The 25,643-nt window shown below is 36.7% G+C and overlaps 2 protein-coding genes across 11 annotated transcripts in view; one reads left to right on the forward strand and one right to left on the reverse strand.

Annotated features, from left to right (window-relative positions):
* Nucleotides 1-22,342, reverse strand: part of LOC124161877 (UHRF1-binding protein 1-like) — a 61,654-nt gene extending 39,312 nt beyond the window's left edge. For 8 of the 10 annotated variants that reach the window (XM_046538125.1, XM_046538124.1, XM_046538123.1 and 5 more), the window contains exons 1-8: nt 22,214-22,342; nt 21,811-22,012; nt 21,512-21,706; nt 18,709-19,125; nt 15,716-15,875; nt 10,275-10,621; nt 5,424-5,598; nt 3,910-3,939 (exon numbers count right to left, since the gene is read on the reverse strand). In XM_046538125.1, coding sequence (XP_046394081.1) covers nt 3,910-3,939; nt 5,424-5,598; nt 10,275-10,621; nt 15,716-15,875; nt 18,709-19,125; nt 21,512-21,706; nt 21,811-22,012; nt 22,214-22,257 — 1,570 coding nt within the window. In that variant the 5' untranslated portion in view covers nt 22,258-22,342. The remainder of the gene's footprint in view (nt 1-3,909; nt 3,940-5,423; nt 5,599-10,274; nt 10,622-15,715; nt 15,876-18,708; nt 19,126-21,511; nt 21,707-21,810; nt 22,013-22,213) is intronic. The other 2 variants (XM_046538126.1, XM_046538120.1) reach the window with 1 other exon arrangement.
* A 3-nt stretch (nt 22,343-22,345) lies between these two features.
* LOC124161878 (single-stranded DNA-binding protein, mitochondrial) lies at nt 22,346-23,591 on the forward strand. Its single transcript, XM_046538127.1, has 4 exons — nt 22,346-22,471; nt 22,856-22,940; nt 23,023-23,142; nt 23,229-23,591. Exons 1-4 carry the CDS (start codon nt 22,457-22,459, stop codon nt 23,438-23,440), a joined length of 432 nt encoding a protein of 143 aa, XP_046394083.1. The 5' UTR covers nt 22,346-22,456; the 3' UTR covers nt 23,441-23,591.
* Nucleotides 23,592-25,643: the final 2,052 nt, after the last annotated feature.

Consider the following 25,643-nt stretch of genomic DNA (forward strand, 5'->3'; position numbering starts at 1 on the left):
AGTGTTATTAAATAGTTAAAAATTTTGCACATTTCTAGGTGTTTTATTGTTTTTTGGTGCAAATTTCACGATTGCTTATACTTTTGCATTTGCATTTTATGTCAAATTAAATACAATTTCAACAGTAAAAATTTTTTCATAAAACCAAATGAAGGAAATGGTTCAAGGTACATATGTATATTAATGGTTCAAACTTTAATATTAATGAGTGAGCTAGAAATGGGGCACTGTGAATACCTCACTTGACTGTCTTTGAGAGGACGACTTGAGCAAAAATTGATCAAATAGCACTGAAATTTGTTTTCAGTTTCATTGTATTAATTTAGACCAAAAACACAATATTTAAGCTCTTCCTGCTTTTTTATCCCTATAATCAGAATGTATTCTTGGCAAATATGATCGACAGATGGCAAATCCCCACTACCCTTCATGTATTTACTTCAAGAGCCCTTCCTTAATTTTTTGATTATCAAGTTTCTCTACACTAATTCCAGTTTTCAAAAAGGCTTCTGTAAGAGGGACAAAATACTCCTCCTTCGCCTCCTTCACTTTCTTTGATTGAGTAACTGTCTGTTCAAATGATAGCTGTCGTTTTGTGGGTCCCCTTTCTTTCACACGTTTATGTGTATCACTATTGATGTGCTTTAACAAGGTGTCATGCCTTTCAGATTCAAGTCTTTTATCCCAAAATTAACATAGTAATACTTTGTCTTTCACATAAAATCCTTCTGAGCCGAATTCACTCGCCCTGGTATGAACAGTAATACTAGGTTTTCGGAATTTTAAAATTCCTTTCCTTCGTTTGATATATAACACTGTAGCCGTGATTAAAAAGTCCAAATGCAAATCACGACCAATCATGACATTGTTTTCAAACTGAGAGCTGGGTAGCTATGGTATAACCATAAGTAATGTATAACTTACATTTTGAACAAAATTTCTCATGTCATGGTCTTCTTTTTGATAGCCCTCACCTAGGTGCCGAGGGAAAGTAGCTGTCACAAACACTTAGTATAGATTACAGCTGTTGCCAATCGGTCAAGAAAGGCCGTGAAAGAAGCACGCATAACTAAACACAATTGGATACAAATAAACTTGAACGGGGGGTGTGTTGTAATGATTTTTTTTGCATTGAAGCTCAGTGGAGCACCGAATATCCGAAGATCCGTCTGCTAATAATTAGCACCGCCTCTCCTACGCTTTCTGTTCCTTCCTTCCCTTCCCCCAACTGCTAGCGCTTCATGCTTTCAAATAACAGTAGGTCTTGATGGATGCCTTCAAACAAGACAAATTGCACCGTTGATGGCACGGCACTGTTGATGGCCGCCGCAGTCACCAGCACAACGGTGTGCCGTCTATGGCGTGAAATGCAGGCAGTGCTACATTGAGGCCGCTTTCTGACGATACGACTTTTCGCCAGCCGCCGTACATGGCACAAAGGGGTGAAATTCAGGCCTCTTTCAGACGAGACGACTCGCTCGCCACGCTGTGTGCCAAGCCGAGAATGGCAGCCGGCGGAAAGTCGTCTCGTCTGAAAGCAGCTTTCCGTTCCCAGCCAGCGGCCGTGTTCAAGTAGACAAAATTGTTAAGTTAGACCCATACTTAAGTTTTTCCTGAAACAAGTTATCTAATAACGCTGTTTACTGTGTCACGGTGAGTCACCAGAATTACTGCTCGGCTATGACGTGTGACCAGGTGCTTGAGCTTATATTTACGCTCTTTCACGGCCGTTAAATTTCTTTCAGCACTTTATTGATTCTGAATATCTAATTCTTCAGAAGAGAAATCACGTCATTCTATACATTTCCGAGAATTTCAGGATTGATAAATGGGAAGTGAAGAAAGAGGCTATTATTAATTTAACGGCAAATTCCGGGGGAGAAATCACCACAGTGCGCGCTATTACGCAAATTCAATATGTGTGAGACAAAACATGCCAATTGACTTTGGAATCGTAATGAGATAGATCGAATGAACGTCAGCAGCGTTAAACAATGAAGGCTTAGGCCTTATAAAGATTGTCACTCATTAATGTTATTTTTTCACTAATTCACCTAAAATTGCATATAATGCGAAATTCCATTTTTAATTACTGATTTCGTATTATTTCATATTATTTTGTGTTATTTTGCAATATCACATCTAGCAAATTTCACAGATCTCTGCTCATACGCAAAAAAAAAATTACCATTTCCAAAAATGGGAGCCCATTTCTGAATATATGGCCATCAATTACTACTTTTATATTTTATTCATTATATTATATTTTATATTTATATTAATACTATTATACTTATATTATTAATATTATAATTTATTTATTACTATTTTATATACTTATTTTACATCTTATTTTTTCAGTGAGGTCATAAATTAATGACACACAATTCATAGACAGCAGAATTGGTACATAAAACCAAAACATAGACATCTATTTCCTCAATCACTATCTGTACAATAAATTTCAATTAAATGGCACTCACTATACGAAAGAATGATAAAATTTAACTGAATTCATGTTAATGTCAGAAAAATCATCTCTATCCATCACTTCAAAGCATGCTGTCAAGCAAAAATGTCACTGAAACATAAAATTTCCCATTATTTTGATGTAGCACAGAGTTTGGGAAGAGTATCCATCTGATTTTATGCACCCTTTTTGAAGAAATAAATACCAATACACACTCGCAGACATGCAGCCTGCTTTGCAGGCAGGCTCTCCCTAGTGTACTAGTAATGCGCTCCATTCTAATATCCTATGATTTTGCACTTTTTTTGATATTACATTTGCATTGATATGTTGTTTCTCCCTCAGTAAAAAAAACATGTTTTTTGTGTTGGCCTTCAACTGCTAAAATTACAAAACAACAACCAAAATATGAAAGGCAGAGAATCCACATTAAACGCACCCAACTGCACTATCTCTTTCTGATGAGTAGAGCAGCTTTACTAAGTTATATACATAGGTTATGTTGCTAAGAGTCCATGTTTCGAATCCATTATGATTGTCCCATATTCAAACAGCATCCTAAAGAAGAACCAATCTATCCTGTTGTGTAAGCTGCATATATACGGATGTGGTTATGAGTGTGATATAAATCACTGGATAAAAATCTATGCTATTTAAATTTTTCACTCCTCCATCAACTACTACAATTCTAAAACTATAACAGAAATATAAAGAAAAAGAATCCACATTTAACGCACAAAACTTCACTCCTATAGCTCATAACCTGTAAGAGAAATGAACACAATGGATACAGAATGACTGACTGCCTGTCACAATATAAAATTCATAGATATATTGCATGATGAATACCTAGAATGTACAGTGTGACTTTGCAAAAATGTACATGCTCAGTAAAATATAATAATAAAAGCACAAATTTTATTTGGCAATGTCACAAATACTTCCCTACACCTATCTAAACACAAAACCAGGAAACAAGTCATTTTTAAGGACAAAACATGAACTACACTGTGATAATGCACATAACACAACCATGTGAATATAGATAACAAATGATAACTTTACAGTGAGTAGCTATCAATTACCTTGAGTTCTCTAACACTAATGAAACTCAGTGCCAATAATGAGAAGTGAATCGATGGAAAAGGTAGATTTCTGTTTAAATTTAATTTTAGGATCAATCTCACGATATTGTCAAGATCAATTAGGTCAAATATTTCAAGAGAAGTACACAAATAACTAAAAACACATGTGAATGGGTTCCAGAATCATTGCAAAGACAATAGAAGAGTATGTAAGCCACTATTTTCACTACTGTTACAGTTGTGAATTGAAATACATAATACAGGAGGATTATCACTGAGTGATCATGCTACAAAAGAACCACCCACAATCAAACGAAAGTTTCTCTACTCATTTAGGATAATGATAAGATATACCTGTTTTCCTATGTTTCCTTTTCCGTATGGCTGCATTGCAAATAAAAGAAGTTATTCCATTAAAATTCATACAAAAATAGCCATTTCAATAGTACTTAATAAGGTAGTAACTTTCATCGCATAATCCACTAAAAGTTCATTATTTCCTGTCAATAAATGAAATAGGGATTGTGAATTGGACTAGTTCTCATTATAACAAGAAAACTACCCAAAAAAATTCTAAAATATCTTATGCTTAAGATAAATAAAACATATCTGTATCAGAACCTCCTAAAATGCATTTAAAAACCAAGGAAATAAAAAATTAATGACTTCTCTCATTATGAGTTTCATTTTTCAACCATTATTATTAGGTAATGGAATTAACCTATTAACAGGTTATGCATTTAGTTAGCCTATACAAAGAATTTGCATTCCGTCTACACAACTATGATTCTGAGGCTAGGTATCTCAAAGATAAAGAATACATACATATCATTTCATTGTTCAATTTTTTAAATAAAAACAAATAAAAATTTTTAACTAGGAACACATAAAAGTTTCTTCATTATGAGGTAATCTTAAGAATACCCTGAAACAAGAAAAAAACTTGTTCTCAGGTAAAAAACTGAGCACCAGAAACTTCCAATGGAAATTTCACCACAAATAAAATTGTAATAGAATTTAAGAAACACTGAGAGGTGAATCTGTACCTCAAACACAAAACGCATCTCTTCTTTTTAACTGACTAATGCTATTCACCAGGCAGAATATGCTTTTAGTCATGACCTAACCATGTCTTAAACTCATCAAGAGCGATGTTAGAGTCACTGTTCAGTCTGCAGAAAAAGCCTTTGTGAAGGACAAAATGCAGTAACACCTTTCATCCAAGCACATGAAGAAAATTTGTTAACTTGAAAATGACTGCTGATAGCAAAATAACGTAGGAGATAACAGTAAGGGAGACCAGGTAGGGTTAGAAAGGGAGTAATAAAGAGTAATAAAGGGGAGGGTAATAAAGAGTAAAAAGGAGATGAGGGAGTTATTGAGGGAATGACACATGGGAAATCTGAGGATCAGTTTATCGAATGCTGGGTAACTGGCACTATAATGGACATCAATTTGTTAAAAAAATTTGCTATGATTTGGCTGAAAATTGATTGGTTTCAAAATGGATGACGCAAAATTTTAGAAACTAATTTCACTGAATCCACAATTGAGCAAGAAAATGTGCATCATTAAATTATAAATTTTTCCATCCACTGATTTTAAAAAAATACCTCAGCTGGGACAATTACATAAACATATGATATCTACATTGCCAATATTCCTGTCATCCCAATCTATAGGTCATTTCCTAATGCATGTTACACATGCCAGTCGATAAATTTTTAGCCATTTATAGTGTAACACAATGCACATTAACCATAACGGCATACCCAACACAGATTTGGTAGAAAAGGAGCCATTCGCCCGTCAGGAATTTCAAATAAACCATCAATGGAAGGTTAATAAATAACAGAAAATTATCTCACCAGCAATGAACTCCCTAGGCTTTGTCTTCTTCTTAGATGTTGTTACTCTGTAGAGAGTGAAGTTCTCTATCCTTAGAATAATGCATGTTGTCATGAGCTTCGACAGTTGATTCAACACGTGATTCTTCACCGCATTTCCACTAGGGGTTTTACTTGTTCCAGGCTTTTTTGTTCCCTAAAAACAAAAAAGCACTTTAAAATAGTATATTGAGAAAAGAAACATCAATTAATTAAATTAAATGCAAACTTACATTATAAAGAGATCATCTGGCAAATTAATTCCGCATTAGCAATGCAATTCAAAGAACTTTTTCCAGCAATATTGTTTTAAAAAAGGATATGGTGGATTTAGGTAGAATCACATACCCCTTATTAAGGTAAACCTGCTTCGGCTAAGAAATAACCACCATAAGCAAACAGAAAGCACAACTGATTTAATAATCAATCAGCCATTCCTAATTAAGACGCTATACTTTCATGAATAACTAATATTCTTGATTTTATGATGGTATAGAAGATTATTATTAAAATATTCAACCAGTTATGGTATGTTTGAATTTGGTAGGTTGACAGCAAATTATTATGGCACATCATGGACTTTCCTCACGGTCTTTCCTCACATCATGGACTTCCCTCTTCAATTCACAGTTAGGCCTACTTCCTTCCATTTTTTATATAAATCATATTTTCTTCCTCCTACTCCCATGCCAACCAAGAATTATCCCCCCCCTCCATATTAGCTCTATCCAAAACCTGTCTTCTGTCTCCTCCCAATCTCATCAGCCAGCTTTCTCTCCTTGTCCACCATGTTCAGCACCTTGTCATTCCTTATTCTCCCTCCCACTTCACCTCCACACCCACATTTCAAACACTTTCAGTCTCTTCTCGTTCTCTTTCATGAACAACCATTAGAGATGGGTCGAATAGCAGATTTCTCGAATTCGAATATCGAATTCGAATATTAAATCATTGCTCGAATATTCGAATACCTCGAATTTCGAATACCTCGAATACTAAATGATGAATGCTGGATTATTTGACTCGGTTGCCCATGCAGCAGGCAACACAAGATTTTGGGGAGTAATTTTGATTTCCTTTAAATGATTCGAACAGGAATTTAGCTGATTAATGAATATTTTAATTTTATGGAAACAATTGGGCATATAATTAATTCAACTAACATCGCTTTGCCCCCACTCCTGCTGCCAAGTGCTAGCTGACAATCTGAGGCATTTAGCAAAATACAAGCTCTTTTCCACCGGATTTTCTTCAATTATTTTCAGTCCATCTTTCGGAGTTCTCACGAGATAAGAAGATGAATTGGAATTGCTATCAGGGAGAAAACAAATATTCTGAGAAAATATCCCTTCGTCTGTGACTGTAACAATAAAGATTTATAGCACCACTGATAAATTGTAACTTGATATATGTTTTCGGAAAAAAATACCTCATCAACTTCGGAGATGCTTTGCTGCTCATATCGTGTTTCGCCAGAATGCTAAGTCTCCGTCGTATTTTGACACCTATTTCTTTGCGTAAAATGCTTAAATAAACTCAGAAATACGTCGTGTTTGGTCTTATTCTTTTTGAAATTACGCGCACATTACTAATATTTCAATTCAATAAAGGTGTAACATCAATTGACGAAAGTCATTCTTAGACACCTTTTGTGCTAATAGATGACTCATGCAGCGGTTGACCTCCACAGAAATGGGGAACTTCGAAGCTGGTAGGAAAAAAAAAGGTCAGTGGGGGAGAAAAGGGAGGGCCCGAAACACGTTTCTATTGTTCTCGTGTAACTTGGTATTTTTTTCGAAGCCAAGGTCTTCGTAATATGATCCCTGCGCGAGCTGTGACCTTTTTTTTCGAAGAAGAGGAAAGCCTCAGAGGGGGGCTAGTGCTGAATGGAGAGGGATACCGGATCTTGGGAAATGCGCTAATGTAAGTATCCCGCGGTACTCACACAGCAGTTGACCTCCAGAAATGGGGAACTTCGAATCAGGTAGCCAGAAAAAGGTCAGTAGGTGAGAAAAGGGGGGAGGGCGTGAAACACGTTTTTATTGTTCTCGTAACTCGATATTTTTTTCGGAGCAGGGGTCTTCGTAATGCGATCCCTGCGCGAGCTGGGACTTTTTGTTTGATTTCGGAGAAGAGGAAAGCGTCAGAGTGGTTGAGGCAAGTGCTGAATGGAGGGGGATAGCGGATCGTGGGAAATGCCCTAAGGTTGCTATCCCACGGCACTGAGGTTCTCCTGGTGGGGGGAATCGGGGATTTTCGGATTTTTTCACCCGACCATTTTCGGTTCCCCTCGTCGAACTCTTTTCACCGCTAAAATCCACGAATTTGATGTAATTCGTCAACTTGCGTAAAACGGCGCTGCGAGCACTAAATGACTACAGATATCTACATTTTTCCGAGTCAACTACCAACGACGTACGTGCGACAGTGTATGACGCGAAATTCAAAGTATTCGAGATATTCGAGGCGGTACTTTTCGCATAACTATTCGAAACCTCGAATATCGAATACTTTCTAATATTCGAGGTATTCGAGTATTCGCGGATACTATTCGCACATCTCTAACAACCATGTTTCTGCACCATAAAGTGCTACACTAGATCAGACTCTTCACTAGCATTTCCTTCACATTCTTACATAACAATCCTCTCATTTACTCTCTGTACTCATAAATGCCTCCTTTGATAATGGATTGCTTTTCCTGATGTCCCTAGCTACAATGCCCAACAGGCTGCTCATTCTTTTCAGACCAGATGGAGCTTTGATAGATTATTAAGGACTAAAATGTTAGACATTTGGCTAGATTTGCTCACTAGAAGAGAGCACTCCTCACCATCGACTTTTTACTAATACTATCTCAACATGTGGTAACAAAATTGATAACACAGCAGACTCCCAAAACTAGGTACAGAAGATTCCGGTTAATTGGGACATATCGGGACTTGTGCACTATGCCCCAATTAAGCGGCTGCCCCAATTAGACGAACTATCCTGTATATGGGCATAAACAAGCGTTGAAATGATGGAAAGACTAAAGAATGTTTATTATGCAACATAAGTTTATTAAACTATTAATTTGATTAATAAATCGGCGAGTTAAGTTAATTTATTATCATTTTTAATAATTATAACAATTTAGTTAAAAATATTTTTCACAGCCTCGGGCGACGCTGAATGAATGTCTTTTACTAAGTCCTATTAAAGAAAAGTCCTATCTTCTTGCGGATAGTGTAACAACAATAGCTTTCAAAATAGGGAAAGAATAGGAACATTTGTGAAAAATAAGAGTAAATCAAAGGAGGGAAATATAAAAAAATAGTATTCTGAAATCAAAAAATTTTAATTTAGTCGCGAGTATGGAGTCTATGTCGCCGACTCATGACCCAATAAAGCGGCATGCTGTCCCAATTAAGCAGAGAATACTCAGGGATATTCCTCTATTAGGTTCTGTTCTTCAAGATCTGCCCCAATTAAGCGGCTGCCCCAAGTAACCGGTGGACCCATTAAGCGGAATATACTGTATTACACGGAACACTAAGAATACGAGTACAATCACATTAACGCTGCAAAAAATATTGCAGACGGGAAAAAAATCTGCAAATGATTCCGGGAAGCAATCTAAAATAGCATATAGGGCGCGTAGATAATAATAGATTGATTGATTTATATGTATATGGTGAAAATTACAAGAAATTAAAGAGAAAATTTGGATTATTCATGTTTCCCGATTATTCGTGCCACCCCTCCCCACCATTAACCCGGATAATCGGGAGCATGCTGTATGTGCAAGATTGAAAGAATGAGTCCAAACGAGAGTGAGAAATAACCAGAAAACCAACCAGGTTTAACAGGAGCTTCGAATTCCACCCCTGACGACGGCCACATTAAGAGGGAGTGAGCACTACGGCTGCTACCACAACAGCAGCTTAATTTCCCACTGATGCAACCACAACATAGCAACTCAGTGGGAGCAATCCATCATAACATTTTCCAATCATGAAGGTTGAGAATATGATGAAAAGTGGTCCATTCCCATGAATTTGGTCGATCTATAGACACTCTGTGTGGTTGAGTCATTTTTTTGGTCGATATTTTTCACAGCTACATGCCTGAGAACTCATCGCTAGTTGCCAGGATTACATATTAATGCTCATTAATTAAGCAGTTGATAATTTTAAAAAATGTGATTTGGCAGTATTTTCTGATGGATATCATTTATATATCAATATCATTTTACAAATAAATCAAAATATGTCCTTTTGCACCCTTTCAACTAATGAGGCAATTTTTGCTATACAATGGCTTTATTTACAATTGTAACCTAGTTATTTCTCAAATTAAATTAAAATATTGTTGCATTTCCATATAGACTAAGAAAAATGTAAAACAAATTTTCTACTTTTCATGCCATAATAAATAGAAAATAGCAATTATTTTAAATATTCATCATCTTTAACGACTTCTCGATATAAAAAGTGATCTTCGAAACCCATTATAACGAACATATTTTATACAAGCTCTCTAACAGATCATCATTTACTAATGCTACAAACAAATCATAAATCCAAGATAAATAATAATTCTTACTTCAATCATAAGTGAGAATTTGAGAATGGTGTCTCAAAAGCTTCACCAGTCAAAATTACTGAACACCACTAGGCCACAACATAGTTCTTAATACGGCTCATCAAAAAATGAATATCATCTTAAGAAAAAGAGCGCCCAGATAGGAATTTAAAGATACTCAATGAATGATAAGTTTAAATTCACATTAACAAGATGGCAGCTGTAAGCAACAAAGGAAAGATGTCTACTGTTAGTAATTCTACTCACCAGGCTATGTTCTGATGAGGCACTTGTCCCTTGAGACGGTGGTCGCCCTTGACTTCCTTTATCACTTCTCTCCCGCCCTTCCTCCTCCACTTTCCCTCGTGGATTATTCCAAGGCGATGGCAACTGAGATGAACTAGTACTAACACCAACATCCACTAGATCTAGAAAAGTTGTGCGAAATGAAGACATTGACTGTTCAAGCCACTGGGTGTGAACTCCCTCCCGATACTTAACCCAATGCTTGCGTTCACTACGAGCTAGGTGGTATGGATAAAAGTCTACAAGGAAATGACGCAACTCAATCTGCAGAGCACCACCATCTCTCAGGTCTGGATGGCTCGATCGTCCTGCAAAGAAGAAATTACTTGATCAATGAAAACTGTTCATCTACCAACTTAACCTGTGTGAGTATCAATTTGAACTCTTAAGTTAGGTCAACATTCATTGTATCCAAAAACCATCATCTTAAAGACTAGATCTAAACAAAGATGACTTCCAAACTACATGACAAATATCTCTAAGGTGAAAGCAAGCTTTATCCTTTCAACTTCCTCCTTTAGGATGACAGCAGAGTAAAAGGTGACCACAGAACCAATTTGAAAAACTTAATAAGCACAGGCCAGTCATTTATTCAATAGGGTAGTTTCCTTCATCTAAGAAAACGAAAGGCATTGATTGCGATTCGTTACCCACCATTAGTGTATTCATAATACACAAATTATTTGGTTTTAGAAATACCGGTTTAGACGAATGGCAAGGGCCAAATTTTATCCTCATTTGAAAAAGGCCAGATTGGCGCCCATGCGATGCCACTCCACATGATATCACAGGGACCTAGTTTCTACACGAGAGGATAGGAGTTATACATCGTCAGAGGTTACCAATGCATGCAAGAGGCACAGAGCTCAGGGGAACATGTCTTAATAATAACCTATTAAAACTGGCTAAGGTCGGAAAGTTTTCTTCGTTTGATAAGGTATTAATAAACCTTTTTTAAGCCAAGCGCTACCAGATAGCATGGCTCTCAGCTACCCGCTAGCATCCTGCGTCGTATCAGCGCTCAGAGCCTCTCCAAGGTCACCTCACAAGGCGGGAGGGGGAACCAGAAATGCGTCACACGGACTTTTTTCCCATCATTCTTACTTGCGCGTCGCGTTTTCGCGCACTTGAAAATTTTCACTTTTCATTTAATCGCGAAAAATAGATATCGTCATTTGAAAATCTAAAAGCGTGAAATACGTACTCCAGGAGTAATAATCTTTCGATTAAGGCAATAAAAAAATAATAGGAAACCACCCTATTGAAAATATACCCAGGCTAGAGCTAAAGTTATGTATTTACCAAATTAAATATTATAAAATGAAAAAGTGCATCATACCACAACTCAATAATTCTTATCACTTGTTGTTCAAGCGGGGACGGACTTAATTTTAAATCTTTTTGCCCCAAGGTGAGGGTTGTTCATGTAATTGGATGATACGAGGGTCATTCAATAAGTCTATAGAAAAAGGAATAAAAACAAATTATAATGGGCTAATTTTTTTATTTTTCATTATAGTCTTCTTTCAGCCATAAAAATTTTTGTAAGCATTTTTCCAAGCATTTTAAGCCATCCAAAAAGTGGAATTTTGGAATCTCCTCAATTTAGGCATTGGTTTGAGCGATGACCTCCTTATACATAAACCTTTGCCCGAAAAGCCATTTCTTCAACTTCTGAAATCATAAATGGTCACCTTAGGCCAAATCTGATGAATACGGTGAATTTTGTAATAATTGAAACTTGAATTCTGTGATTTTGGCTATTAACTCTGAACAGGTGTGCAGCCGTACATTGTCTTGTTGAAGAGAGAAATTTTTCTGCTTCAAACGAGGGTGCATTTCTTGATTTCTAACATCAACTGGTCCAATAACGATGCATAGTACTCTTCTGTTATCGATTTTTCCCTTTTCCAATCAATTAATGTAAATAATTCAGCATAAATTCCCAAATATTGTTCCCTTGACTTGACCGGCCCATTTCAACATCTTCGCCTACTTCGGGGCCCATTCATTTTCAAAATTCCATTGTTTTACCTGTCATTTTGTCTCTGTAGTGTAGTGATGAATCCATATTTCATCAAAAATTATGAATTGATGCAAAAAATCCTCAGGATTGCGAAGGAAAAATGTCAAAACAGCCTTTGAGTTGACCACAGAATTGTGTTTATTCTCTGTGAGAAAACACGGCAGTGGTTTTGTCAATACATATTTTTTACACCCAAATTTTCGTGCAAATTAAAGAAATTGTGCATTGCGATATGCCTGTGGGCTTACCTATATCACGCAATTTGATTCGCCTAACACTTAAAACCATATTGTGGATTTTGTCAATCATTTTAGGGAGTAGACACTTCCGCAGAGCGTACAGAACAATGTTCATTTTTATGGATGTACGGCAAAGTTTTAACTCATTTACTCAATTGTATCTGAGCACATCTAAGGAATATCTCTCAGCCATCTCCTCTAAAAGGTGGTCTTCCTGACTTAAGGATCATCAAATCCCATTCTCCTTGTGGTAGCTCATGTATGCATAACATATCTTGATAACTTTACATGGCAGCAATAACCATGAAATCTACAGTTACACATAATTACAGTACAAGTACATAGCATTGGAATAAATTCTAAGGTGTATCAGATAAATTTAAATCCTTTTCCATGACACAAAATTGATTAACAAGATTGATTCTGAGTGCCTGCAACAACCCCATCACCCTTAGGGTATGAAATTAAAGAAAAAACTTAAAATGCAGATGGCTATCCTCCTAAGATACTATGTATTAAAGTTTGGCTCAGTTGCAGGCAAAAGCACTCTCTAGAGATATTTTTTGCCAGTCAGATCAGCCTTTCCGACCACTGTTTGACACTTCGTTCCTTTTTCCTATCTCCAAGAACTCTTAAAGTGTAGGGAATAAAGTCTTGGATCAGTAGAACAAGCCTCAATAGGGTAACCTAACATTGTTGGAAAACATTGCTACAGCTGTCTGCCCACGGTACAAAATAGTAGCTTCTGCTTATTATGCCACATTTAATTTCAGTACAGATTTTGCATCACCAATCGTTTTCCCTGGTCAGGATAGAGTATGTGTTCCTTTTAGATACAAGTCCTGTAATAGGAGGAATGTAGTGCACTAGAAATACTATTTCTGCCAGTTCATTTGTTTCAAAACCAAATCAGCCCTTTACAAAATGGCAACATCACTGTCTATGCCCACATTGCTAGCAGACTTTCAGAGGTTGATGGCGCATTGCAGTATGTGAAGGGTGATTCATTCAGATAGTGTTACTCAATTTTTTTAACCAATAGGTATGTAGAGAAGATTTTTCCAATGACCTCTTTCAAACTTCACTAGAGAGGCTTAACTGCATTACATACTACCAGATTTTGGATTGTCTGAAAATTTTATCCCCCCTCAGCTCCATATATTGGAGGGAAGATGGAATACATAATACCATCACATACCACCAGAGTAGAATATTCAAGGACAAGAATTGATCTTTGAAGATAGACGCAAGCCTAAATTTGGACCATTGAAACCAAAATCTCTGGATCTTAAAGAAGTGGACTGCCTACCACTTGGGTATTTCTGTGTAGGAAGCCTTGCTTATAGTGCACCATTTTGGGGATGATGGAGGAAATGATAATCACAATGTAAGGTGCTCGTAACGTGTCTGGGTGTTGAATACTTACCAGCTGGAAAACATTCCCCACAGATGTAAGTGATGAGAGCACACTAATTTCCACTCGTGGGATATTAATTGAGCAAATAACATTTTTGGTGCCAATGGTCAACAAAATACCTTCATTTGTTACAATACAATGTAAATTGGACTAATGACTCTCAGAATCAGTATGGGAGATCTATCCCTCAGTCCCAAATCCAACTTACCTCCATCATCACAGAAGACTGAAAGAATCCTTAAATTTTTCTCAGATTCGGAAGAACTTATTATGGTAGTCGAACAACACACTTCTTCAGGCATGTAAGTTCTGACACTGTAAGTTGGTGCCCATTGCAACGCAAAAATAGTTACAGGTAACATTTACATGTGAATTTTTGTTTTCTATTCCCAGCATTTTTATTTTTTTAATTTATTCTCACCTCCCCGTAAACATCTAATCTAAGGCCTTTACAATAGGGAATCAGCAATTAGTTATTAGTAGGGATGGATGGATCCAGGATTTTTTTCGGATCCAGATTCCGATTGGATCCTTGATTTTCGGAGCCAGATCTTTTGGATTGGATATTTTCGGATCCAAATCCATTTTCAAATTCCTGACGCTGAGATTCCCCCGATGATTGCTCAATCTCTTGGGAAGAATCACACTACGTGCCAGTCGTATTTTGCCTTTTTTATTTTCCATGGCTGAAATTCTCCTGCGTAACCTCAGCGAGAACTTTCAAACAAAACGGTTCATGAGTAGGACAAGAATCGCATGCGACGGCACATTCGAAGAGAGAATCGGAACTCTCTCCACCCTTATTTCACTGAAGCTATTATTTAAAATTTCGGATCCAGATCCCATGTCTTCCGCAAGTTTGGATCCGATGTATCTGATGAAGGGCAATATCCGCAGATATTTGGATCCGAGGTATCTGATCCGACCATCCCTAATTATTATCTCTCCTATTCAGTTAGCCAATCAATTGTCTACCCATAAGCCCTTCATGGTCTCTCAGATAGAGGCTCTGAGAGTGAAGACATAGAAACCTTTCATACGCTTTACTTGTGAAAACCTAATGAGAGATAAAGACAGGACTGTTTTTCCTTTACTATGAATTTGCATAAAAACAAGCAGATGATATTTTCAGGCTGACACAGACCTAACTATAGTTTTAATTGCATATTTTCCAGGTACCGTTCATTTAACTGCACTCTTGCCTTGCCACTTGCTTCCCCTATTTTGATTTCCTGTTCCATTCTTCAATTTTGTAATTCCATGCATCTAAGGTCTGCCCCAGCCAGTTTAATTAATGTGTTACTGAGGCAAAACAACAGCCACATGCAAAAGTACTAGTGATGGCTAAAATCTTCGAATCACTGCTCTATCCCATCTTAAAATACATAGTTATGAGTCAAATCTCTTATCAATAGGATCAACCACATATAAATGCATGAATTCAGCCAGATTTTATCAAATTTTTAACTCCTTACACCATCACATACATTACTAGAGGAGATGCACTTTGTAGGTCTCACATGCAATGGAATATCATTTTGAACACCCATCTATTCAGAAAATGAAAATAAGAATAATAATGGAAACTGGGCATTTCATAAAAAAGTTTGATGACATAGAACCAGAAAAAGGGCATGCAAGAGAAGATATACATGTAGTACTAGTATAAATGGTTTTTGGACATTACGTTAAATACAGAATTTTTTAGAAGCTAACTTACCACCAGGGTCATCCACGAGGTGAAGATCAATTCTTTCTGATAGGAAGTGATATGATGTTTCTATTACATCATGCTTATCGAACATTATAGATATAGGATTGGTTTTATGTTCTTTGGGCCGCTGAGATTGTGAAACTTGTGCCACATGCTCAGGGAGATCCTAAAAATTAATAAATTATAATTAATTTAAATACACTATCACTAAACCGATTGTCTAAATTCAGCAGCAGTGAAACAGAAACATTATGTATACTGTTTCATTTTTCAGCATCCTTTCTGGAGAATTGTGAATTTTCACAAATGAAAGCAATCAAATTTGCAGTATGCAATGCAGCAGGAGATAAATACTTTAACTCCAAAAACCACAATTAAATATAAGAACTTTTTAAAAAAGGAACTCAAATTAAATTCTTCTCCAAATGCAGCTTAGTTCCGCATGAAAAATTAGATTTATGTATAACAATCGCGAGGGATTGGATAATTACGTATGTATTGATCCTCCGCGATTTTCTTAAAGATATACCTATTTTGGTCCATCAATTACTTCACTAGGTATAGCAGGAAATCTAGCATGATCTAATTTATTTAGAATCAATGATGCAGCAGACATTCTCAAAGAGTACTTCATTAAATCATCAATTACAGTTCTAGGGCAAGATGATTCATAATGGCTCTTGAGAATATTCATGCTCTACAAGAACTTTGCCAAGCAGATTAAAAATTTCCATTAAAGGGCCAAACAGAATGAGAATGTGAAATCTTCTCCTTTACCGTTGGAAACCAGACAGATATCCACATGTAGAGCATGAAAAAATATGCTTTCTCACCAGTTTTTCATCCTTTACATGATCATATGACCTATCAGGCATCTATTAAAGGACAAACAATAATTGGCAATACAGTGGAAGCTTGTTTTAGTGAGTACTGCATATAGTAAGAATATGTTGTAATGAGAGATTGGCAGGGTAGCATCAAAAGATTACCATGTAAAAAAAATCGATGTATGCCATGTATATGCTTGGAATTATGAGGTATATCTCTTCCAAGTGGTGTATAAGTAAACATCTTTAAAATAAATGGGGGTCAATAATAACTCCAAAAACAGGTGTACACTGTTATTTACTTGCAAACTGATATCGTGCGAATGAAAACTAAAAAAATAGGCATCTCCTTTCACTGGATAACTTAAATTTGACACCATGCCATTTGATCCAAAAGAGAGGGGCAGATGTGGAGACTGCCTCCTTTCACCTTTCGTAAATCCACTCAATGGTCACCTGAAAGTCACACGATACTATGCCTTAGCACAGGTATACTAACGAGCTGCTGCACAGTATCTCACAGGTCTGAGTTTGCCCTTGTGCTCTTACCCCACAGGTCTGTCTCCTTAAGCTCCGCACTATGCCAACTGCATTCTATGACTTGCCATCCAATATTGCCTCAACACTGGTGGTAAGTGAATGTCCTATCCTAACATGAGCAGCCGAGCATGACTACGAAAAACCAAATGAGCAGTGACTCACTGGCCTTGTCAACGGCTAGCCTACCCAAATGCTAAAAATATGGCATTGGAAAGGGTGGTTGCGGACAGCAACGTTTCTGCCGAGAGAGATTCTCCACAATGAGCAAACCTTAGGCTTGTTTATAATCTTTCTACATCATTTCTTCAGCAACAAACGAACCAACTGTTATCATTACCTTACTATAAATCATTTTCGGACCTTTCCTTAAGTCTCCTTCATACTTTTCATTTTGTTTAGTCATTTTCAAACCCTAAGATGGTCGGACCCCGTGCCACTGAGTTTTGAAACAATTTAAAAACATAAATATATTTTAAAAAGATGGATATAGCCCCATATGTATATATATTTCAAAACGTTTTTGCATCATCAAAAGTCTGACAAGTGTTTTAAATTTTAAATTTGGGACTCTAATTTCATGGGAGCTAATATTTAAAATATGTGGAACATTACATCCTTGATCACTAAGAATTTTTTCAGAGAGAAAAACCTGTAATGCTAGTGACCCTGTGTAAAAAAAATTACACTTCCATATTAAATAATAAGCTTGACAGTTTCCATTGCTGATATAAGAAGTATTAATTTGTTGAGATTGTTATTTTGTTAACAGTCTTCTAATATTTACTTTTAATGCATCTAAAAAGAGATTTTAGAAAGAGATCTAAATTTTAGCTTTCTACAAATGCCTAGAGGATAGAAAGTATTTGCAAGCAATTAAGTCAGATTATTCCATTTTCTATTAATATTTCCAAATAAAATTACTATGACAATCTCAAGGACCAACACACACATATAATAACAGTTTCATCCAGGAAATTATGAAAAACTATTACCCGCCGACCCCTATCTCCACCACATGTGAGTTGGGACCCTAGCTTTTCAACCTTCCCCGTTGCCCCCAAGAAATTGTTGGAATACAAAGGTTTTTTTCTAATTTTCAATCGACTCTTTACACACAATCTTATGTAAACGATGTCCCCCCCCCCTCACACCAAAGAAGAAAGACATGGGTCAACACCCACCAGAAGAGGATCATCTGGAACGAGGACTCCATCCGAACAACCACAATTCAAAAGAAAACAGTGAAGGCTTGCATGGTATTCTCACCCTAGAACTTTTCTCCCTCCCACTCTTCCCCCAGACCCTAAAAACCACCCTTTCTCCCATATCTTTCAATATCTCCACTTTTCGACACTCAAACCCCATCCTCCATCTTACCCCCCCTCCCCTGAAGCACCAATACATATATTGGGAAGAACTCTTAGGCATGTGATGCACTTGATAATGTTGTTTATAACAATGAAATGCGGTGTGTTTTAATAAACGCTGAGGAAATATTGCAATCTCTCTTCAAACCAACATTAAGAACTTCCATCACATCCTACTGTATATCATACAAGACATCCTGATTTATCAACAGTCCAATAATATTTGTCTTAATTTGAAACTGGTTACATACAGCTAGAATCTTACCTTTAGCTTGCGTTCAGCCTTTGCTTTGCGTGTTAATTCAGTAGCTTTTTGAACCAAATCAGCAAGAGAATGTAGGAAAGTAAGAGCTGCCCGCAGCTGTGCATCAGTTAGCACCCAGAGTAGATCATCCAGAATAAGGACTAGACGAGAACTCTTCACCATTTTATCACACAGACGCTTCTTAATTATAAGCCGACACCGAGCAGTGTTAGTCAACAATCTCAATGGACTGAGGGTACTGCCTTTATCCACATTACTGTCAATATTAGTTGACTGTGCCTCAATCCTAACAGTTTGCCATTCCAACTCTTTGAATATGAGGATCTCCCCTCTATCTGGATCTTTCACTCGGCCCCTATTTAAGTTAGGGCATTCCTTCCAAGAAGGTGTTTTGGAGGACACTGCAATTCTGGACATCTGCAATAGAAATTTATTTCCTTTTTAGGGCACACGCATAAAAAAATTCCTTGATGCAAAATAATATTACACGGTTGGGTAGTTTAAAATTATAACAGTAATGATGCAGCCCATAGGCTATGGAAATTAAATTCTCAGAAAATTTTTTTTACGAGAATAATCAAACCAACTGAGAGAAAGGAGTCTGTATGTTGCAGGTTGCATACTATTTAAATGTAACTCCATTGGCCACAGTATCTATTAAGTCGCCTAATTGATGAGAAATTGACATGTAAGGAGCATATTGAGGTTTTAAACCATATACTTATCCTCAAATAAAATCAAAAAATAAGGTAGATGTAAAAGAGAAATAAGAAGAAGGAAGTCTTTTACTCAAAGACATACATCATAACTAGGAGAAACAATGATTGTGAATGGTTTTAAGCATGCTTGCGAGATAATACTGAGAGTATTCATGTCACTTGTATGAGCTTGTATCCTAGTGCTCCCATAGGGTGGAGAAAGGCAGCTGGGAAAAGAGAATAGCACATACAGAAATGTTTAAAAGAACAGAGAAAAGAAGGAATGGCATTTATAAAAAATGGAAAATTACACATACTACAAAGAAAGCATTTAGTCAAAACAATATTAGAATGAATGGTTGAAAGAAGAAGCTGCTGAGGTCCAAAGCTCTCCAACATTGCACAAATCATTATTGATATGGGGTGCATCTCCTGTTATGTAATGAAAAGTAAAGCATGAATAAGACGAGAATGGTAAGTTGCTGCCACACAAACTAAAAGAGAGATTCATCATGTTTAATCTATCTTTACTTAAAAATGAGGTCATTATGATGGGAAAAATTAAATGAAAATTCTGAAGCTTTTTGTAGAAAATTTGAAACTTTGAAAAAAAAAACTTAAATATCTAGTTTAATTTTCTATATAAACCAAGAACATATGTGGGTCACATGTGGGTAGGCCACATTTTCCTGGAATGTATTATGCTTGGCTCTTAAGGTTGTATTAAACAGGGCACATAATTGCATAATCAGAAGTGTGCACAAACACACAATCAAAATTGCATTTTGTAAAGTGGTGAAATGTTTGAATGCATGCAATAATGGAATTCTTCCAAGAATGCATGCATGCTCAACGAATGCATGGAAGTGAGAGGGAAACATAGCCCCTGTTCTAGTTTTATTTGTGCATTGGCACAATAGCACGCCATAATGAGAAATTAATACAGTTCTCCACCATTGCGTGTCCCACGTAAAATGACCTTTAGAAAAGTGGCAAAACAATTCACCCTATATTACACCAGCCCCCAAAGCAGAAAGTGTTTTATTACTCAGCAGTGGCTTCATATATTAGTATGCCGTAAAAGAGAGGAGGCTAGAACAAAGATTAAATTAAGACAACAAAAGCTTGAAGAGATGAAAAAGTTGTGCTATTTAGGAAGCTGAAAAACCAATGATGCACGAAGCAAGAAAGAAAGACCCAGTAGAACAGCTCGAGTAAAGATAACATTCTACAAAAAGAAGAATCAACTTATAACTCAGAAATCATTGCAGTAAGGAAACAATTCATCAGACACTACATACACAGCATATTTCTGCATTCAAGTGCAGCTTCGACATTGACAGCAGCAGAGAAATCAAAAATGGAAGCATTTCAAATGTGCTGCTGGCAAAGAATGATGAAGACAAAATGGATCAACCAAGTAATTAAGGAGGAAGTACTAAGACGAGTGGGAGAAAAGAGAAGTCTTCTAAAAACCCTAAAAAGAAGACAATTTAGTCGGCCACATCATGATGGCTTGATGAAGACAATTGTCAAATGACAGGTGGGGCAAGGGATGACCTCAAATAAGTTACATAGGACAGGTTATTAAGGAAGTAAAAGAGAAGAAATATATTACTATGATAAGGCTAGCAGGTAAGACCCTGGAATAGAGAGCTGCATCAGACCAATCTAACTAGTGTTGACTCGTGATGATGATGATAATCACAAGGTTAAATGAGGAGAAACTGCTAAGATGCCTTCAAGGTGGAGTAGATATTCGTGTAGTAAGCTTATTAGTTAAAATGCAGTAACTCAATCTCTTAAAAACCCAATCAAGCATCATCGCAGTCTTCTTGCTCATAAAGACAAACAGAGTATACGTGTATATTGCCAATTAAATGGCCATTGAAACACTAACTTTATAATACATCAGAAACGATAGAAGTAAAAAGCCGTCATGACACGACTCAAACATTTCACAATCACATGGATAGACAATTGACAAAATTTTTAAAAGAATTGGAGCGGAAAGATGACCTAAGATTGAAATAATATATAAATCATAGGCGAGTGTCATACCAGTTGTAGAACATATTGAAGAATAATCAAAACATAAATAGTACCTGAACAGATGCCACAAATGCAGGACTCCGAAAATTGACGAACACAGCATTCACATAAACAGTCATCCCATCAATTACTTTGTCAATAAAACTGTACTTGGTGGGGGATGACCCATCAGGAGGCATTCCATAACTGGCAGATAAAGGTCTCAGGTCCTCACATGTTTCGACTGATATATGGACTTCATCTAACGTCTGAAAATAATATACGAGGCATATTATACAATTATGGCATAAAGTTATCCAGCAAAGATGAAAAACATCTTAGGATATCAAATTACATAATAGTTACAACTCACCAACACAATGGGAACACTCTTAAGCTTTGTCAACTGAATGCGAAATGAAACTTTATTGCACCAAGCTCGAGTTAACCTAAGCCACGACGGCAACTCGAGTAAATCCGTAAGAACATTTTCGTCTAATTGTAATTCTGTTAAGTCACCTTCTCCTTTGAATGTGCTGAGATTAATTCTATCGGCAGACAAATTTTTGGTAAACCTACGAGGTAAGAGAAAATGAGTTAAATATTTATGTTTCATGGGAAATTTCTTCTTCTGAATATTCTTAGCCAAGTTTCTTGGTGAAATAATCAAAAGACAACAGAGCATGCATTACACCACAAAAAATGCTCTTTCGTGATATGGCTTCCAGCTTCATCATCAAATCACTGTAAGAATAGCAAATAGATTAACTACTAACCGTGATAAATGTTTTAGCAGCTTATTCTTAATAATCGAAACCATTTTGAGAAAAGTACTACTACAGTTGCAGACGACGGCCTTCTACGTGTCCTCCATGTTTTCCCCTACTATAAACCCAGTGGGCCCAATCACGATATGCCGACAAATGACGTCAGCGTAGTAAGAACAGGGTGGTGTGCGTGAAGGAATAGTGCAGCTTTTTTGTAACTCGTGGTCTCTATATTATAGCTAGTAATCCAACATGATAACATCCAAGGTCAGTAATTGATGGATGAAATAGTTACTTTTATTTCCATTCATGTGATCAATAATATCAATGTGAAAGCTAATCTACCTGTTAGAAGCAAATGACTTGCTGTGTTGACAGTCGAAAGCAAGGAAGCGTTAATGCGAGGGAAAAATGATTTTATAATTAATTCTCTGCTATGTTAGCATGTTTATGATTCCGAGTGATGACTAACGTCAATCTAAACATTTCTTTGGGTTGTTATTCAGCCTGTACCCTTGTCAAGCTAGTATTATCGTGGATGAATGAAAGCTTCATTTTTTTGCTCCCGGCAGTAAGCCGGCATTTCTGCTGTCGATCTCAATTTCTACGTTCAAAATTTTAATTCTCTTCGTTTGTATTTCCTTTCTGTAGGTTAGGACCTTAATCCGTCCTGGAATAATTCGGTTTCCAGTAGCGTTCTTTTCAGACCATAATGACAGCACCAAGGTGGAGAAAAGTAAGCAAAACAAAATTGTTAGTAATCAGAGCTCTTGAATATCCGTTTTTAACAAATTGCTGTGTTTCTTGTTGGTATTCAGCAATTAATCAAGTAACACTTCTGGGACGTGTGGGCGCTGATCCACAAAAAAGAGGGACAGAGCAGCATCCCGTCGTTATATTTTCCCTTGCCACTCATCAGAATTATAAATATGATACAGGTAATAATAAAATCTAGAGCAATGTCAAATGCCCGTTCGAACCTTTAAGTGTAGACCATCAATTATTTTTTGCTGACTTTTTCCAGGTGATTTAATGCAGAAAACCGAATGGCATCGGGTGGTCGTATTCAAACCAGCATTACGTGAAAGTGTGTACCAGTACCTGTCGAAAGGTCAGAGAGTATACGTGTCTGGTAGATTGACATACGGTGAGGTTAAGGACGAAAGTGGAGCTACTCGTACAACTACTGCTGTTGTTGCAGACGACGTCATTTTCTTTCAAAGAAATGCTTCTTGAGCTATTTTATGTTTGTCTTAACTTCGTTTGAATCTCAATTCATTTATACATTCATCAATCATAGTCAATTATGTTACCATGCTCATAAAAATTTTGTGATAATTTAAGTGGTGGCCATCTGTAATTATGACATTAAAATACCTCACGTTAATTGAATAGTTTCCTTATTATCAGATTGTAATTCTGTACCTGCAATTGAGACTCATTTGGATAGTTGATATTGTTGGTAGGATTTCAATCACATTTCAAAGGTTTGTCAAAGCTTTTGCTGCACAATACTGTCAGCATAGTTTCTAGACGTGTACAATACATTTCTCTTCTTTCAATCATGCATTTGTTTGAGCAATATTCCTCAATAATTCCAGCAGTTAATGCAGATGACTGGGAAATTTTAACTTTGAGAAATGCATTCTTCATTGTAGTTAGGGAATGAGGCTACTTCTTTCCTCTTACGTTCCCTATCTGATAAAAATTGAAGCAGCTACCAAATATTACTCCTTTGAAAGCCTTAATTGTATTTGTGTTATTAAGAAAAACTGGTATTGATAAATTTTCGTCCCAATAATGAATTTTGTATTAAGTATGGAATGCAATATGCCGAAGCTAAATTATAATTCATAGTCACATGGAAATAACTTAGGCTCCTCAAGATCTCCTCATGGGGGCCTATTCTCATTCCAAATGCAATGTTGCCTGTCCCCCAGTTACATGATTTTTTTGTTTTGTCGATATTCTCATGAGTTTTTTCAAGAGGAAAACTGCAATTCACAAGTAACTGATGACTTCCCTTGGATGTCATGTGAATTGCAGTACAAGGTTCACTTCTTTCGATCGTTACAGCTGAATAAATTCATAATCGAAAGATGAAATTCACCTCTGAACATGGACAATTAGTCATTAATTGGAGCACCCAAGTAACCTTCATTATATAAGGATGTCCTCAAAGAAAGAAGGAAGTCAAAGAGGGCACACTTACATCACCAATAACTACAATTTGTCTCAAGTTTAAAGAGCCCCTCAAAGTAAAGCGAAAATGGTAATGGGGTTGTAGAATAAGGACAATATGTTGTAAATTTTCTCTCGCATTAAAAAAAAATTTACTTTTTTGTGTGATTTTAAGCTCTCTTCTGTTAATCTCTTACATGAATGTTGGCTTAAAATGTCATCCATTTAATCTTATGAACTTGGCTCCCAACTTTCTTTGGTTGCCCTTTCACATGGTGAAGAGGCAGGTAAAGATAATGTACAAACCAATTGGTTGATATTTACTCTGAAACAGCAGCTCGTGTGCAGAGGGGGTGATAGGGTATTTTTTCTTTGCCTAGGATTCAGTAAATGCATTCTTGTGTTTACATTCAGCTTTTTTTCTTATATCCACTACCTGTTATTTATCAGCCTGGGGGAGGGTCGGTGTTGTCCATACCCCCAATGCTGATGGCACATTCCCTCCTAAATGCAGCAATTACGTTACTCGGCGGTATATTGAATATGCATTTTTTAATTTTTTTGATGATGCAACATGTATTGTGAATCCCACTTGTGGGTTGCAGGGGTCCTGTTAGCATTTAAATGTGAAATACAGTCAGTATTTACTCTTGTATGAGGGAGATAGAGACAAACTAAAACACTCACAAGTGTATTTGATAACATTTCTTTGGGTCATTTATGTGTATGTAAAAGGTATCAATTCCATTCTTGTATTGAAGGGGCACAAATAAATGACATTCGACGACAGGGATTATATGGCCCCACAATTCATGCCCATGGAAAATACATAATTGATTGGCTGAAGTGTCTGAACTTACATGATCATCTCTCATCAATAAGTGCACCCCTGGCTCTCACATCAAGCTATAGAAAAGATGCAAACCCCACTCCTCATTTCTTATTCATTGCCTAATTATTATAATTGTATAATGGATTTAGATGAATAATATATTCCCCTACTAGCCTTCCATCAAGATTGCAGTATGACTGGCACATAAAACAACAGCTAATACATACCATGAAATCATCGCAACTTCATTATGAGTATCAGAAACACCCTAAGCGGCACGTCGCAACGGCTTATTACCTTTCGTTTTTCAGTGTAGATACACTACGGAAATAAGGGTGTAGGCTTTCGCGGTGAAGCCCGAAGACAACTGGCAGAATTTTCCTCGGTTCATCTTGGAAACGGCTGTTTCGCCGGCATTCAGCAGAA

This window comes from Ischnura elegans, chromosome 7, assembly GCF_921293095.1.
Source record: "Ischnura elegans chromosome 7, ioIscEleg1.1, whole genome shotgun sequence".
NCBI lineage: Eukaryota > Metazoa > Arthropoda > Insecta > Odonata > Coenagrionidae > Ischnura > Ischnura elegans.